Consider the following 18,580-nt stretch of genomic DNA (forward strand, 5'->3'; position numbering starts at 1 on the left):
AGATAAATGTCTATCAGGGATGGTCTAGACAGTATTTGGTCCTGCCATGAGGGCAGGGGACTGGACTCGATGACCTCTCGAGGTCCCTTCCAGTCCTAGTATTCTATGATTCTATGATTCTACTGTGGAGAATGCTTTGGCAGGGAACTTTCAGGGAAGAGATCAGAAGGAGATCCCATCTACCGTGTAGTTGACTTGCCTGCCCAGAGGGGTTCCTCCTCCTCCGGGTCAGTGGGCGGCCACTCCACCCCACTACACTGTCCCTTTAAGGCAAGCCCCAGTTCACACCTGGCCTTCCTTCAGGCGGGCGCCACCAACACTGTCAGTGTCTTTACCCATGCCCACCCTGGTTCAGGGTGGGCAGCCAGTTCACAAAGTCCCTGTTCGGGATTCGGCCAAGCCCTGGTTAAGGGCGTGGCAACAGGCACACCAGAATAAAGTTTACAGGCAGGCCAGGCCCGGGTTCAGGGCCGGCCCGCAACCAAACACCGTTACGGATAGGTCCAGCCCAAGTTCAGGGCGGGGCAGCCCACAGACACAGTTAATTAGGCCAGGCCCCTGGTTCAGGGCGTGGCAGCAAACAAACCTTGTCAGTTAAGGTTGAGCCAGGCCCTGGTTCAGGGTGTGGCAGCAAACAAACACAGAGTCAGTTTGGGAAAGGCCCTAGCCCTCAGTCCGGGTGGGCAACAACCCAACAATCACAGTCAGTTGTGAAAGGACCTGACCCTCAGTCAGGGCAGGCCAGCAAACAAAAGCAGGTTGGGAGCTCCTTGCTCAGGAGGGGTGTAGGCGGATCGTCTGTGGCAGTGGTGAGGGAAGAGACTGCCACCCAATAGGTGGGTGGCGGAAGGGGGGGGCACAGGCCCACTCACTCCACTGTACCCTGGCATAGGGCCCTAGGAGCGGTACGGCAGGCAGCTCCCGGCTCAGCAGGGCTCCAGCCGGAAACATGCCGGCCTTGGGCCTTTAACAGCTCCACTAACCCCTGGGCCACTTCTGTTCTCCCCCTCGGCCAGTACCTGGGTGTCGGGCAGTGTAGGCAGGGAGTCCAAGAGGGTCTTGTCCCACTGGAGCGGTCCAGTCCAGTCCTTCGCCGCTTGCAGGTCAGTGGGGCTCAGCGAGGCTCCTGGTGCAGGCGGAGTTCGGCAGCTGGGCCAGGCCTTAGGATCAGGCTCCATGGATGTCCTGGGCTGCATCTCGAGTCTAGGCAGCAGGGGCCGCTTTCCCTGGTTCCGGGGCAGGGCCTGGAGCACAGGATCAGGCTGGCCCTTTGGGTCCTTGGCATCGTCCGTGAAGGTAAGCTGGCTGGGCCTCAGCCTCCCAGGCAGGGAGCAGGTAGGCTGCCTCTGGGCCCAGGGAGGTAGGAGGCCTTGGCCAGGCCTCCGTCTCCACTTCCCTAGCTGGGAGCTCAGGGGATGTCTCTAGTCTCTTGGCAGGCTCAGCCCTGACTGAGGCTGCTGCCCGGGCTTTTATAGTTCTGGGCCCACCCCTTAGCTTCCGGGGTCAGCCTCAGCCCAACATGGCAGCTGGAAAGGTTCCTTCTCCTCCGGGTCAGTGGGCAACCACTCCACCCCACTACATACCGGAAGACATGGAATGCATAGTCCTAGGGATGAGGGTTCTACGACCACCACCCCCAAGAGAAGAAGAAGGTGGTGGTGGTCAGGTACTCCCTCCTAGGAGCAACAGAGTCATCCATCTGCCGACCAGACTTGGAATCTCGAGAAGTGCTCTGTTTACATGGAGCTAGAATTCAGGGTGTGACTGAGAGTCTTTCAAAACTGATCAAACCTTCAGATTGCTACCTATTCCTGCTTCTCCATGGAGAAACTAACGATACAGCCAAGAATGACCTTAAGCAGGTCACTGCAGATTATATAGCACTGGGAAAAAGGATCAAGGAATTTTAAGCACAAATGGTGTTCTCCTCCATCCTCCCTGTGGAAGGAAAAGGTCCAGGTAGGGTTTGTTGAATTGTAGAAGTAAACGCGTGGTGGTGCATGTAGTGTCAGAGAGGGCTTTGGTTTCTTCAACCATGGGACTCTGTTCTGGGCACAAGGATTGCTAGGAAGAGGTGGGAGCCAACTCACTCAGGGTATGTCTACACTACCACCCTAGTTCGAACTAGGGTGGTAATATAGGCAACCGGAGTTGCAAATGAAGCCGGGGATTTGAATTTCCCGGGCTTCATTTGCTTCCTGCCGGGCGCCGCCATTTTTAAATGTCCGCTAGTGCAGACTCCGTGCCGTGCGGCTACACGCGGCATGGAGTAGGTAGTTCGGACTAGGCTTCCTATTCCGAACTACTGTTACTCCTCGTTTCACGCATTCACGTTTCACGAGGAGTAATGGAGTAAATTCAAATCCCCGGCTTCATTTGCAATTCCGGTTGCCTACATTACCACCCTACTTCGAAGTAGGGTGGTAGTGTAGACATACCCTAAGAGAAGAAAGAGCATCTTTGTGGGCAGGCTTGCAAACCTAGTGAGGAGGGCTTTAAACTAAGTTCATTGGGGGATGGTGACTTAATCCCTGAGGTAAGTGGGGAAGTGGGATACTAGGAAGAAACACAAGGAGGAAGGAGCAACAAAGGAGGACCCCTGATTCGAATGGAGAAGGTAGGGCAATCAAGTGGTTATCTGAGGTGTTTGTACATGAATGCAAGAAGCCTGGGAAACAAACAGGAAGAATTAGAAGCCCTGGCATAGTCAAAGAACTATGATTTGATTGGAATAATGGAGACTTGGTGGGATGACTCCCATGACTGGAGCACTGTCATGGCAGGATATAAACAGTTCAGGAAGAACAGACAGGGGAGAAAAGGAGGAGGAATTGCACTGTATGTAAGAAAGCAATATGATTGTTCAGAGCTCCAGTATATGGAGGGAGAAAAGCCTGTTGAGAGTCTATGGGTTAATTTTAGAGGCAGGAGCAACAGGGGTGATGTTGTGGTTGGTGTCTGCTATAGACCACCAGATCAGGTGGCTGAGGTAGACGAGGCTTTCTTCGGACAACTAAGAGAAGCTTCCAGATCACAGGCCCTGGTTCTCATGGGGGACTTTAATCACCCTGACATCTGTTGGGAGACCAATGTAGCAGTACACAGACAATCCAGGAAGTTTTTGGATAATGTTGGGCATAACTTCCTGGTACAAGTACTGAAGAAAATGACCAGGAGGAGAATATAAATATATTGCCCGAGAATGCAGGGGAATAATCAGGAAGGCGAAAGCACAATTGGAATTGCAGTTAGCAAGGGACGTGAAGGGTAACAAGAAAGGCTTCTATAAGAGGGTGATCAAAGAGGGTGTGGGGCCCTTACTCAATGAGGGAGGTAACCTAGTGTCAGATGATGTGGGAAAAGCTGAAGTACTCGATGCTTTCTTTGCCTCTGTCTTCACGGACAAGGTCAGCTCCCAGACTACCACACTGGGCAACGCAGTATGGGAAGGAGGTAGGTAGCCCTTGATGGAGAAAGAACAGGTTAAGAACTATTTAGGAAAGCTAGACATACACAAATCCATGAGTCTGGATTTAATACTCCCGAGGATACTGAGGGAATTGGCAAATGTCATTGCAGAACCTTTGGCCATTATCTTTGAAAACTCATGGAGGTTGGGAGAGATCCCAGATGATTGGAAAAAGGCAAATGTAGTGCCCATCTTTTAAAAAAGGGAAGAAGGACAATCCAGGGAACTACAGACTAGTCAGCCTTACCGCAGTCCCTGGAAAAATCATGGAGGGGATCCTCAAGGAATCCATTTTGAAGCACTTGGAAGAGGGGAAAGTGATCAGGAATAGTCAACATGGATTCAACAAGGGCAAGTCGTGCCTGACCAATCTGATTAGCTTCTGTGATGAGGTAACTGGCTCTGTCAACATGGGAAAGTTGGTGGATGTGATATTCCTTGACTTTAGCAAAGCTTTTGATACGGTCTCCCACAATTTTCTTGCCAGCAAGTTAAGGAAATATGGATTGGATACATGGACTGTAAGGTAGATAGAAAGCTGGCTAGATTGTTGGGCCCAGTGAGTAGTGATCAATGGCTCAATGTCTGATTGGTGGTTGGTTTCAAGTGGAGTGCCCCAAGGACTGGTTCTAGTGCTGGTTTTATTCAATATCTTCATTAATGACCTGGATGAGGGGATGGATTGCACCCTCAGCAAGTTTGCAGATGACACTAAGACAGGGGGAGAGGTAGAGACTTTGGAGGACAGGGATAGGGTCCACGTTGACCTTGACAGATTAGAGGATTGGGCCAAAAGAAATCTGATGAGGTTCAACAAGGACAAGTGTAGAGTCCTGCACTTGGGACGGAAGAATCCCAAGCATTGTTACAGGCTGGGGATCGACTGGCTAGGTAGCAGTTCAGCAGAAAAGGACCTGGGGATTACAGTGAATGAGAAGCTGGATATGAGTCAGTGCGCCCTTATAGCCAAAAAGGCTAAAGGCATATTAGGGTGCATTAGGAGGAGCATTGCCAGCTGATCCAGATAAGTGATTATTCCCCTTTATTCAGCACTAGTGAGGCCACATCTGGAGTACTGCGTCCAGTTCTGGGCCCCTCACTACAGAAAGGATGTGGATGCATTGGAGAGGGTCCAGCAGAGGGCAATCAAAGGGTATGTCTACACTACAAAGTTAGTTCGAACTAACAGACGTTAGTTCGAACTAACTTTCATAGGCGCTACACTAGCGCTCCGTTAGTTCGAATTTAATTCGAACTAACAGAGCGCTTAGTTCAAACTAGGAAAACCTCATTTTACGAGGATTAAGCCTAGTTCGAACTAGCTAGTTCGAATTATGGGGTGTGTAGCCCCTTAATTGGAACTAGTGGGAGGCTAGCCCTCCCCAGCTTTCCCTGGTGGCCACTCTGGCCAACACCAGGGAAACTCTATTGCCCCCCTCCCGGCCCCGGACCCCTTAAAGGGGCACAGGGTGGCTACGGTGCCCGTGCCAGGTACAAGCCTGCCAGCACCCAGCCAGCAGACCCTGCACCTGGCACGGATCGAGCCACCCACCCGATGCCCCCCAGCCCTCCCCCTCTTCCCAGGACCTTGCCCGGGACCGCAAGAGGCGGGCACCAGCCTGGGCTAGTGCAGACATTGTGGACCTCGTCCATGATCTCCGCACTAGGCACAGGAAAGTGGCCAGCTAGGGCAGGAGAGCTGCCAGCCTGGCCACCCAGGAGCAGGTGTGCAAGAGAATCAAGGGGGTCCAGTGAGATCCCCGACCCTGAGCCCTGAGCTTACAGTGGCCGTCCTGGGTCAGACCAAAGGTCCATCTAGCCCAGTAGCCTGTCTGCCGACAACGGCCAACCCTAGGGACCCTGGAGGGGATGGACCGAAGACAGTGACCAAGCCATTTTTCTCGTGCCATCCCTCTCCAGCCTTCCACAAACCTTGGGCAGGGACACCACTCCTACTCCCTGGCTAATGCCACTCCATGGACCCAGCCTCCATGACTTGATCTCACTTCCCTTTAAACTCTGTTCTAGTTCTAGCCTTCACAGCCTCCTGCAGCAAGGAGTTCCACAGGTTGACTCTTTGCTTTGTGAAGAACAACTTTCTGTTACTAGTTTGAAGCCTGCTACCCATTCCTTTCCTTTGGTGTCCTCTAGTCCTTCTATTATGGGACCTAATGTAGAAGTTTTCTTGATGCACCCTCTCCACCACACTCATGCTTTTATAGTCCTCTATCCTATCCCCCCTCAGTCTCCTCTTTTCTAAACTGAAAAGTCCCAGTCTCTTTAGCCTCTCTTCATATGGGACCTCTTCCAAACCTCTGATCATTTTAGTTGCCCTCCCCTCTCCCACCTCCTTTTCCCAGTCTCCCCGTATTTTGTTCAATAAAGAGAGATTCTATTTTTGACCACACGTTTTCTTTATTTTGTACATCAGGAAGGGGGGCTAGGGAAGGGTAAGTGGAAGGAGGTGAGGGAGGAATGGGGCACGAGCCCCGATGGGGAGGACTGGGCTGGCTCTGCGGGGTTCTGGGGGTGGAAGCTCTCCTGCAGCCCTCCAATTGCCCCCTCTCCCTAGATGGCAGCCTGCGACAAGTGCAGCCGGGCTGATGGCCGAGTGCTGTGATGTGCCCAGTGTGGGTACTCCGGGCAATCCAAGCCAGGACTGCTTTGCAAGTGGGGCACCCCTGAGAACTGTCTGTCCGGGGTGGGGGCCGGGACCCTTTAAGCACAGCCCTCGGCTAGCCTGAGAAAGCATCTCCATGCTCTAAGTTCTTCTCTGATGCCCTGCCGGCACTGCTTCCGGCCATCCTTAAGTCTGGTTCAGGGTCCACTTAATGTGGACATGCTAGTTTGCATTAGCAAAACGCTAATTCGAACTAGTTTTTTAGTCTGGATCCGTTAGTTCGAATTAGCTTAGTTCAAATTAACTAATTCGAACTAAGTTAGTTCAAATTAACGTTGTAGTGTAGACATACCCAAAATGATTAGGGGGCTGGAGCACTTGAACTACAAGGAGAGGCTGAGGGATTTGGACTTATATAGTCTGAAGAAGAGAAGAGTGAGGTGGGATTTGATAGCAGCCTTCAACTTCCTAAAGGAAGGTTCCGAAGAGGATGAAGAGAGGCTGTTCATAGTAGTGACAGATGGCAGAACAAGGAGAAGAGGTCTCAAGTTACAGTGGGGGAGGTCTAGGTTGGGTATTAGAAAAAACTATTTCATTAGGACGATGGTGAAATACTGGAATGGGTTACCTAGGGAGGTGGTAGAATCTCTATCTCTACAGGTTTTTAAGTCTCAGCTTGACAAAGCCCTGGCTGGGATGATTTAGTTGGAATTGGTCCTGCTTTGTGCAGGGGGCTGGATTCGATGACCTCCTGAGGTCTCTTCCAGCCCTATGATTCTATGCCATGTGTCTACTGTATGTGTTTGTGTTATCATAGTGCCTACCTGCTCCAGTCATGGGCAAGAGTCCCATTTACTAGGTTCTGTTCAGCTATAAAACATGTACACAAACTCTTAACATCACTTCTCAATTACAATTTCCCTACCTTCTCAATCAGGTAGTGACTTGCTTTATCTTTCTTAGCCACATGTAGTATGTTGGCATTTCCTTATATAGTCAGCAAGTTGTGATACACACACTGATGGCTACAACCAAAATGGTAAATGGTTTTTGCCTTTATTTGATTGTAAGCAACCAAGGTTAATTTATTTTCCATTATACTTTTAAATGTCTCAGATTTATTATAAACTGTCTGGGCATTGAAGAAACTGGAAGATATAGTGAGCCTTCAACTGCTACAATATATTTTAAAAGTGGCTTTGTGATTTCTTGGATTTAGCATCCTTTAGAGCCTTTATGCTCTAGAGTGTCCATATAGCTATTGCATAAACACATACATATGGATGGAAATATCTGAAAATCTCATTGCAAAAAACCTACTGAGTAATGCAGAATTACCACCACCTTCTAAAGTTCAATATCTTGTCTTCTTTGGGGAGTGGCTGGGGTAGAAGGTAGTAGTGGGGGTTGGAAAAATAATTCTACAGGTTCTGCTAAATTTAATTATTTTTTCTACAGTGTATGTTTTTTATTTGAAAAGGGAAATGATGGCTTATTTAATCAAATAACTCCAAAAGCAAACATTTCTCTACATTGCTAAACTCACAAAAAGCTTTGTGAAGAATTTAGACCGAGTTCAGGAAAAAGAGGTGAAAGACGTGCTGTGTGTACATTAAAAAGTGACCTACTAATTTGTATTTGTGGAAGTAAGCAATATGAGGGAGGAATAGGTTCTTAGATGTGGTGTTGTGTAGGAGAAGCTATCAAAGAGGTTCCTTACAACTCATGAGCAGTTTGTAAATTAACTTGTATCCAGTGCTTGTTTGTTTGTTTGTTTGTTTGTTTGTTTGTTTGTTTGTTTGTTTGTTTGTTTGTTTTAAAAAAAAGGGTGCCGGTACTCCAGGGGAAAAGTTTTTGAGCTCTGACTGAAGGTGCTGGTACTGAGTCTGGAGGTGCCGGTACTAAGTACCGGGCAGTACCGTCACAAAAAAATCACTGCTTATATCTATTATATATTTGAGAGTATTTGTGTGTCTGTGACTGACTGACTCTCTGCAAGAACTTCTCCTAAACAGTAGGAGCTAGGACCACCAAAATCAGTATACAGCTTCCTCTTATTGTAACTTAAACCAAGGTAAGGAGTTGGTTGTGCCAACGAGAAATGGGATATGCATAGAATGGGATTGCTTCTCATAAAACCATATAGAAAAGAGAGTGGGTTACCATATTTGAACTTTCAAAAAAGAGGACACTCCTGAGAAGGAGTGTATCAGTATCAGTATCTACCAACTCACATTGCATTAATATGTGTTATAGTATACAACACAGGGTTATATACCACAAACACCACAAACAGAGTTCATAACCAAAATCATGAGTAAAAGTCCCACACCAAGTAGATTGGGCAATGCCCTTTTTCTCTCAGGTTCTTAAGACCGCAATGTAAATGTCCCTTTCATATGCCCAACCATTCTATGCACCCTACTCCTAGTTGCTGCCCTTGGTCAAGGCAGATCCATCATCAGAGTTCACCTCCCATCCTGAGGATAAAGAGGCATCGTACTCACTCAGCTGGTCACTCACCATCCACCTGCTTACTGCTCTCTGCTGCTGCACTGCTGGCCACTCATTACATTTCTCCATCACTGCTCTACTGGCTACACATTGTGCTGTCTCCACTTTGCTGGCTGCTTGTCTTGCCATGCTGTCCACTTGTCGCATGTCTCTGCCACCAACCTGTTGGCTCTCAGTCACCATCCACTCACTGCTTCTGCCAGCTTGTGGTGAATTTGTCTCTGGGCCAAACCTAATGATTTCAGTTCTCAATGATTTCAGCTCTTGGCCCAAGGCACAGTTGAGCCACAAGAAATTCCAGCATCTACTGGAGTAAACTTAAATAATAAGAGGCTCTGTATGGAGCCTTTCTTTAGATCTATATTTGAAACAGTGGGGAGAAACAAGTTGAACTAATCTTACAGCTCATGCCTGGAGGGCATGGAGCCTGCTGACCCAGAGTCCTGACCTCCCCAGCTTAACTTCATATGGCTGGAGAAGTGAAGCCTCTGTCCATCCAAGTTTTTTTACACTGACAGTGTCTCTCTTTTATGCCAGGTTAAGCTCAGAATTTTTTCGTTTGTGTTCCTACAATAATTACAGACATTGCAATTGGTGTTCACACAATTTGTGACCCAACACCAGCCAAGTTGATTACAATGAGCAAAACACTATTCTATCAGTTGAATATCTAACACATCTAAGCAAAGTAGGGGCAAACTGCATTTACATAGAAACGAGGGGTTTCTCTCCTATTCCTAATGGTTGCAATGGAAGACCCTGCTTACACCATACAGGAAAGAAATAGAACCACCAGGCAGGTGAAAGGGGCTGGCTGGGGACTGCCACCCACCCAGGCACCCTTTGAGGGGGTGAAGTCCACCCCCCAATTTGTATACAGAGATTGCTGGCTGTTACCCTTCATCAAGGAGTCAGGGAAAGTACAGGCGACCCCCAACTTTCGACCACCCAACATACAACCCCCTGCATTTATGACCGCCTTGTTCCAGCTGAACCCCTCATCTCCAGCTTCACCCTAGAGCAATGATTTTAAATGAAGCGTATACATTTTCATTTTATTTTCCAAAAAACAGAAATTGGGTTAAGGACGCTAGGTGAATTTTCTAGTATAGAGTATATACAAACAGCATTTACATTGTGGGTTGATCATTAACATCGTTTGAGAGGAGGAATGGTCCTGTGATTAGGTTGTTAGCCTGGGACTTGGAAGACTTGGTTTGAAATTCCTCAATTCCCTAATTGCATTGGTTACAATTTCAATATCATTGGTTTCCTGTGGAACTTTTAGCAAATCACTTAACCCCTATGTGCCTCATTTCCAAACCTGTAGAATAGTTAGTGCAAAAGGGTATTGTGAAAATAAATTAATTTTCACTTATGAAGTGGTTGGTTACCATTGTGATAATGCATGTATAAGTCTAGTAAAATAATCAAACCAGCCATCTTTTAAGGTGTATGAGTCAGACAGCATCTTCCAGTGGAAAACAATCTATTTTAAGTGTTGTTCCAGAGTACATTCAGCCAGGCAGCTTTAATTGTCATGGGTGAGGCAGAAAGAGGAGCACACTACTGAGAAGATATTTATTTAATTTGTTTAGTTGCATTACTGGACTGCTTGGATACCCCGGATATAGACCAAGACCTCGCTGTGCTAGCTGCTGCACCAACACAAAAAAAAGGCAGTTTCTGTCCTGAGGTGCTAACAGGCTAACTACACAATCGAAGCTAACAGGTGATTCCAGACAGATATGGAGTATAAGGAAATAGTGAGACAAAACTGAACAGCATAAGCAGAGGTCTTGACAGAGCAGCAGCCCAATTGAATTTGAGAGGGCTTTGCAGATGCTTCCAGGAAGTAGCTTTTATGCTTTTGGGGTAGCATAAGAGAGATAACAAAGGTGCTTGTTTGAAAATTGCAACAAATGAGAAATGAAGGATGGCATCATTAGCACAGTGGAGGCAGGTGATCTCTTGACAGTGTCTCAAAGAAGATTGGTAAGGGTTAATTAACCAGTTAATTTAATGGCTGCCCTTTCCATTCATCCTTTCTGGCCTGGGCTACCCAAGGGGGTGAGTTTTGACCTTCTAATTTTGGAAACCCAATGTTTTTAATTTCATGATGAATTTCAGTCATGGGTCAGTTCTTAACAATTGTTGGCTAAGCTATGCATACTTACAAAGGGAGATTTATAATATAAATGCTAGGAAGTGGAGAATAGAAATTATGCAAGACATATACAAAATACATATGTAATAATGACATCTATGTCCTATTATTGTTTCCTGTGCTTATATCTTGAAATTTGTCTCAAATTGAGCACTGAGCCTGGGAGCATTTAGACAGGAGGATAACATCACACATGTGAGAAGTCCCATTAAACCCCCTTAACCCACTAAAAATTATGTGGCACAGAAGGGCAAATGCAGACTTCCTGCACTGCTTCTGGAATTGGCCAGCATGTCCCTGTGCCAGGAATTGTGGGGAAGGGTAGCAAAGGGGCTCTGTGCACTGTCCTCACCCTACACACTGATTCTGCAGCTCTCATTGGCCAGGAATCATGACCAATGAAAGTTGTGTGGGCAGTGTGTAGAGCCACATGTCCCCCACACACCCTTGTGGTACAAGGGCAGGCAGCTTGCATTAGCTCCTATGCACCTGAGGTAAGCATCACATGTGACAAGCCCACACTTCAGCCTCCTGTCTCAGCTCTGAGTCCCCTCCTGAATCCAAAACCTCTTTCAGAGCCTTTTGCCCCATCCTGCATCCTTACCCCTGCTCTAGGCTTAGCCCAGAGCCCCTTACCACACTCCAAACCCTTCTGCCACATCCCAGATGATGTGCCTCAACCCCTTGCCCCCATCCCAGTGAATGTGGGAGAAGGTGAGGGTTAGCAAATGAAAGAGGGAAGGAGGATGGAGTGACTGGTGGAAGACCCTCTTCAAAGGGGCTGAAAGCAGCATGGTCTTAGGAAAGCAGCAGGACTGTCGTGAGGCAAGGTGTTTTGTTTTGTGTGATTAGACAGTTGGCAACCTTACAGCGTATCATAAATTTATATTGCTAAAATGTTATTCTCTAGCTCCAGAGAAGAAAGATCTGAGTTCTATTCTGGCTGCTGCTATGCATGGCCATTGATTTGTAAATTTATTACTTCCATGGGGTGACGGAATTGACAAACTACATGATTCAGAAAGTAGAATTAAAAAAAAAAAACCCAAACACTAGACCTTATTAATGACAAACGAGTCAGAGGTGAATTATCAGAAAATATAGAGAAAAGGCAACAATATTAACTTCAGGATTAAAAGATATTACACAAGCAGGAGAACCATCTGAACTGCCTAAATATATGCAGACTGGGAAGAAATAAGATACACTAAGATTTTCTTAAATTTCAGTTACATTCTCTATTAAATGACTAGTGCCAATACAGGTTGCACCTCTCTGGTCTGCATCCTCGGGGCCAGACCGGTCCCAGACAAGGGAGTTTGCCAGACCAGGGGAGTTCTGCAAGGGGAGGGAAAGAGTGTGCCAGCCTCCCCGATGGGCTCTGCCCCACAACTATCTGACCCCAACTGTGGGCTCTGCTCCCCTCTCCCACTGTGGACTTCAAGCAACCCCACTTGTTTCCCAGCCCCACTGGCTGCATAGAGTGTCTCTTTTATTATTTAAATTTACTCTGACTCTTGGGAAGTCAACATAGTAGGGGCTTGCAAAAAAAAGTGAAAAAATCAGTGGGCATAGTACTTGGAGATGTATTCCACACGTTGTCATGTACAACTTCGCTCATAATATGATGGGGAATTACTGTATTCAGAGAGTGGAATCTTAATTGCACCTGCAGCTTAAAGTATCATTACAAAAGCCAGTTCTGGTGACACGTGTGAGTAAGGAGCCTTGGCGGTCGATATCCCACAGTCCACAGAATTCTCAGCAGCAGATCAAGCTTTCACTGCTGCACTAATGTGCCTCACCTGGAAGAACTGCTTCTGTGAATGAAAGGTCACTTCAGTTACCCATGAGTCAAAGGGTCTCTCTGTTGAGACTGTTGCACAATATAGCAGTGGCAGGAGCAGCCCTAGATGAGCTGCCGGCAACTGGCGCCCTAGGTGAAACACGTGATCGGCGCCCCTGCCTTCAAAGCCCTCAGCGGCCGTTTATCTTGGTGCCCTAGGCAACCGCCTAGTTCGCCTGTATTGACGGGCCGCCACTGAGCAGTGGTGCTCACAGCTCTTGTGTGTTGGAAAACCCTTGTCCTCCAGGAGCTGGCCTGAGACCAGCAATTCATATGAGCAGCCTTCAGATTGTAATGTGTGTCTATTGACGCGGTTGGAATTTGAACTGATATACTGTAGTAGAAAAGGTCTATATCACATTTTCCTCTGCTTTTGAGATACCCGGCAACATTCTGTAGCTCATGGGTGGTCAATTTTTTAGTCAAAATCCAAATGTCTCGGTCATGTTTAGGGATGTAAGCGACTATCAACTATCTGATAAGCATAAGCTTATCGGATAGTTGAGTAGTGATGCAACTAGTCCTCCCCCTCCTTCCTGCCCCCCCTCCCCATTGCTGCCTCCATCAGAGAGAGGCAGCAAGAACGGGGGAGCAGGAGCCAGTGCTGGGGAGAGCCAGCTTAAAAGCCGGTTCTCCCCAGCAACATCTCCACGGAGGGGAAGAGGGTAGAGGCACGGTGGGAAATGGCGCAAGTGGGGACTGAAGCAGTCTCTGCTCGTTCCACTTCTGCTGTGATTCTGCCTTTGAAATGTACAAGAGCCCCAGCGGCCCCGCGCTCACTGTGGGGCTTCTGCTTTTGAACTGTAGCAAGAGCCTGGCAGAGCTCTTGCTACAGTTCAAAGGCAGTGGTGCCCTTGTAGACTAATCAAATAGTTGATGGAAATCCCGTTGACTATTCGATTAGTTAATTAATCTAAATTTAATATCCCTACTCAAGGTATAGCCAATGTCCAGACTCTAGAGAAAATAAACAAACAATAATGTAAATAAAATATTTTGGAGTCTGTCCAAAAGCATCTGGTGATCTGGATTTGGCCTGCCATCCATCTGTTGACTACTCCTGCTCTAGATAATTTTTTTTTCTGCTTGAAAATCTTTGGTGGTCCTCTTTCTCTCTAAGGATATGTTTACACTAGCCTCCTAGTTCGAGCTAGGGAGGCAAATGTAGGCATTCAAAGTTGCAAATGAAGCCCAGGATTTAAATATCCCAGGCTTCATTTGCATCTTCCCGGGTGCTGCCATTTTTAAATCCCCCTTAGTCCGAACTCTGTGCCCGCGGCTACACGCGGCACAGAGTAGGTAGTTTGAATTAGGATCTCTGATTCGAACTACCGGTACACCTTGTTCCACAAGGAGTAACGGTAGTTCGAATTAGAGATCCTAATTCGAACTACCTACTCTGTGCCATGTGTAGCCGCGGGCACGGAGTTTGGACTAAGGGGGATTTAAAAATGGCGGCACCTGGGAAGATGCAAATGAAGCCTGGGATATTTAAATCCCGGGCTTCATTTGCAACTTCGAATACCTACATTAGCCTCCCTAGCTCGAACTAGGGGGCTAGTGTAGACATACCCTAAGAGATGTGGTGGCCTCTGGCCCTTGCTCTTTATTGACTGCCACAAGGCACCTTAAGAGTTTGATCCATTCTGAATTCCTCTTTGTGTCTATTATTGGATCTGATCTGACCTCTTTTGTGTCCCTTTTTACCTAGAAAGGGAGAAAATGCAAGGAGAAACATGAATAAAAAATAAGTCTTAACTCATGTAAAAATTTGGGGGTATGTCTACACTACCACCCTAGTTCGAGCTAGGGTGGTTAATGTAGTCATAAGAACTTGCAAATGAAGCCCAGGATTTGAATTTCCCGGGCTTCATTTGCATGTTGCTGGGCGCCGCCATTTTTAAATGTCCGCTAGTGCGGACTCCGTGCCCGCGGCTACACGCACCATGAACTAGATAGTTCGGACTAGGCTTCCTATTCCAAACTATCTGTATGCCTCGTTTAGGAAGAGGAAGTTGGATTTTCATTAAACCTGTGTGTACTCTCTGTTTTCCTATAACAGCATTTGACTGCAATTTTGAATTGCCTTGTGAACTGGAATATTCTCCTCCACTGAGGGACAAAGAAAACCCCAACAGGACCTGGCACAGAGTGAGTGCAGACGAGCTAAACCTTTTGGATGGACCAGAGAGAGATCACTCAGAGGATTCACCAAGAGGTAGGATGAGCAAGTGTATTTATTTGCCTTAAAATGATAGTGGTGAGTTTGTAGATACCACAGCCTATAAAATGCTTGAGGTAATTGTGTTCCTTCCTCTGTGGAAAGCAACAAGTCAACAGAAGGGAATTGTTCTGTCTGTAGGAAGCAAAATAAGACCATCAGCTTTGGCTTTGTAAAAATCTGAACCAGACTGGACTCTGTACATTGCACTGGGAGTTGATTAATAATACTTTATGCATCTATTGCATCTTTCCTCTGAGGTTATCGGGTGGAGTGGGGGAGAGAGGATGAATTCTTCACATCATCCTACATCCACTGAGTCACATGGGATTTGTGAAGTGCTCAAATCATTCTAAGATTCAGTGGAAGAGCAGAGACTAAAATCAATTTGTTTTCCTTTATTTTCCATTGCTAAACACTAGGCTCAACTGTCTAACTTGCAAGCCAGCACATATCATTTTCTTGTGTCCAAGATTTAAGACTTTTTCCCCTCTAAGCGAGAGAGAGAGAATAAATACTAAACATTTGATATCAATAAAGCAGTGAACAGGTTTAATCTCTCTAGTCCAGCACTCTCTGGTCTGGTAACATCCAGAGTCCAGCATGATTTCAGTTTGCTGGATCATCAGGGGTGTGGCCAAACTTCCACATCCCATAAAGACTGTTTACAGCCACCAGTCCTGGCTCTCAGTGTTCTGTGCTGTTATTTAGCTCTATTTTAAATGTCCTGTAAGAGCCCAGCAAGCAGTGGAAGTCTTGGTAATGCTCCTAGACAATACTGACCACCTGTGGCTTGGCAAATTCTCTGGTTCGGCACAGGTCAGGTCCCGAGAGTGCTGGAGCAGAGAGATTCAACCTGTATATTCCCATAAAGAGATCTCGAAGTAGGAAAAGTAAGAAGTGTAAAAATATTATTTTCTCTCTCTTTTGTGTCAAAAATGGTTTCTTTTACCTTCTTGAGTATTTTTTTAATTCTGCTTTTGATCAAGCCTGATAACAGCAACATATTTGATTCAGATTATACGTGATAAAAGGAAAAAGAATCAGAAAGATGTACATTCTAAAAGAACAGAGGAAAATCCCTATCCTCTTCTGCCTGTTTGGTACCTGCTTGAAAACTGCCCTTGCTGAAATTCAAGGTGACATTTAAGTGGCTGGAACCATAAATGGAGAGGAAAGTAGGGACAAATCTAAACAAATGTTGGGGAAAGTTTCTTTAGCAACCTCCCTCTGTACTAGTCTCAGAAAAACACCTTTATTTCTTCTGTTTTCACATATATATATATCCATGTACTGTGCTTTCTAATGTGCTTCCCAAAAAATATTCTTTATGCACCATCTTTTAGTGCATGCTCCTTCAACCCTACTCTTGTTGAGTTCTCATATTGATTTAAGAGATTTATCATGAATGGGTAGAAAGACTGGGATGATGAACATATTGTGAGGATCAGGGCCCCATTGTGTCTAGACACTATACAACACAAGAGTGATGAAGCTTATATTCATTGCATTTTGTCTTAAGTTGGATTGTAACAAACAACAGGAAGGAAGGGGTGAGAAGAGAAGGAGGAAAAGCATTCATGAGAGCAGTTTAAGTAGGTTAGTTAATTATACTGCACAAAATAAAGTCCTTACTTCAAAAAGAGAGATACTGAAGACTGGATGCATTGGGTAAACCAGAAATTGAATGCTTTAGATGAAAGTGTTAAATATTTAAGTTGCCTTATTTCACTTCTTATGGAAATTCTGGCAGAATGGGATTTTAAGAAGGATTAGAACAAGAAGGGCGACTGTTTGGTGAGCTGCTTAGAGAGAAGGTTCCCCCACCAAAGAGCAGTGGATGGAGGGAAGGCATGAAGACAGAAATGAAAGGTGTGATGAAGCTGGAATAGTGGTGGAAGAGAGAGAATGAAGGACTTCAGTAGGATAAGTCCAAGATATAAAGAGAGCCTTGAAGGTATGCAAAAGAATTTAATTCAATGGGTGAAATCCTGGCATTTATGGATATGTTTACTTGGCAGTTAAAAACTCATAGCTGACTTGTGCCAGCTGACTTGGACAAAAGGTCTCCTTAATTGCAGTGTAGACATTTAGGCTTGGGCTGTAACCTGGGTTCTTGAGCCCTGTGAGGTGGGAGGGTCCCAGAGCTGAGGCTGTAATGGAGCAAATCTGCCATATTTAAGCAGCCTCTTGGCCCAAGCCTCAGGAGCCCAAGTCGGCTGGTACAGGCCAGCCATAGGTGTCTGTCTACCTGTAATGTAGCCATACCCATAGAAGTCTATGGGAGTTTTACCCTTGGATGAAATCCTGGGCCCAGTGTCATCAATTTCATCAATTTGTGAATGTGTTCTGGACCCAGCTTCTTTCATCATTGATCTTTGAATGATTTGTTTTTGTGCTAATGTAAATGTTTCAGTGTAAAGTCCACCCCATTCTGGAGGGGGAATGTAATAATTTTGGCTGACTTGGGGAGGAGACTAGAGTAGGAGCCTCCCCCTTGATAGAGTTAGACTTGAATTTGCTGGGGGGGGGGGGGGAGTTAAGCAAATAGGCGAAATGAAGGTAGTTGATAATTCATTTTGTAGTGACTCAATCCCTTCCAGAACCTCCTCAAAAGCCTCCCTGCTCCCAAATGAGTAATTTCTGAATATGAAAATTCTATACTAGCAGCTTTCTATTTTACATCACTTTAATTACAGCTGTTTGTGTGGTCTGTTTCAGTTTGAAATAACTAGGCACAGTAATTCCAACTCCCCACTGTTTGTTTCCTGCACAATGTACTTGCAATTATCTGATTCCCATTTCATCTGCATTCATGGGCTGTAATGAACAAAAGTAAATAAGCAGATAGCATAACCAGTTTTTGAGTCATTTTAACTCATCCTTGTCACTTGACTATCAAGTCATGTCGAGTGAATTTCCTATTGATCAAGACAAATACCCCAAACTTGCTTCTATTATCCTGCCTTTATGTATAAACATTTGTAGAAATTCACTGATATGTTTGATGCTGATGCGCAATATTCCCAGCTGTGACTTAGGGTATGTCTACACTGCAAGCATCTTTAGGAATAAGCTTTTCTAGAAGAGATCTTCCAGAAAAGCTTATTTCGAAATAGAGCATCTATATACAAAAAGCGCAACGAAATAATGATGTATTATTTCAAAAAACAGCATCCACACTGATTGGACACGATCTCGCATTTAAGGTCATCCGGATCTAGTTCAGGCAAGGCATTAGGTCAGCAGTTGCTTCTGGATGCTGCTGCCTAAGGCTAACTGAGATGCATGCTTAAAGCCGTTCCTCAGCTTTCTTCTGCTTGCTTGCCTACCTCTTTGAGGGACAGCAAAGCATTTGCACTGCATGCTCTGCTTGCCCTGCTTCAGGACACCACAGCACACCCCTTGCCATGGAGCTAGAGTTGCCTCTGGGCATGTAATGGCCCCACACTGCCATGCTACAGTTTCTGCAGCAGTTTGTTCAGGATGCCTTCATGGTCCTGCAGGAGCTTGACTCCAAGCTCATCTTTGAGAACCTCTGCCTGTGTGCGGGAGCAAGGCCCTTGCAACTGCACCCACAGTGGAGTGATGCTTTGGAGGCTGGACACCAGTTCCAACTGGTGGGACCAACTAGTGATGAAACGACCGGCAGTGGCACCACAACTTCCATATGAGAAAGGAGACATTCATGGAGCTGTGTGCCTGACTAGCCCCTACCCTCCTATGATGGGACATCCAGATGT

At 46.2% G+C, this 18,580-nt stretch overlaps 1 protein-coding gene across 1 annotated transcript in view; it reads left to right on the forward strand.

Annotated features, from left to right (window-relative positions):
- Positions 1-18,580, forward strand: part of LOC149525182 (ALK tyrosine kinase receptor-like) — a 481,148-nt gene that overhangs the window by 152,870 nt on the left and 309,698 nt on the right. The window contains exon 3 of the mRNA XM_089777172.1: positions 14,679-14,834. Within this exon, the coding sequence (XP_089633298.1) occupies positions 14,679-14,834 (156 nt within the window). The remainder of the gene's footprint in view (positions 1-14,678; positions 14,835-18,580) is intronic.

This window comes from Pelodiscus sinensis, chromosome 3 (genome assembly GCF_052426305.1).
Source record: "Pelodiscus sinensis isolate ZL-2025 chromosome 3, ASM5242630v1, whole genome shotgun sequence".
Classification (NCBI taxonomy): Eukaryota; Metazoa; Chordata; order Testudines; family Trionychidae; genus Pelodiscus; species Pelodiscus sinensis.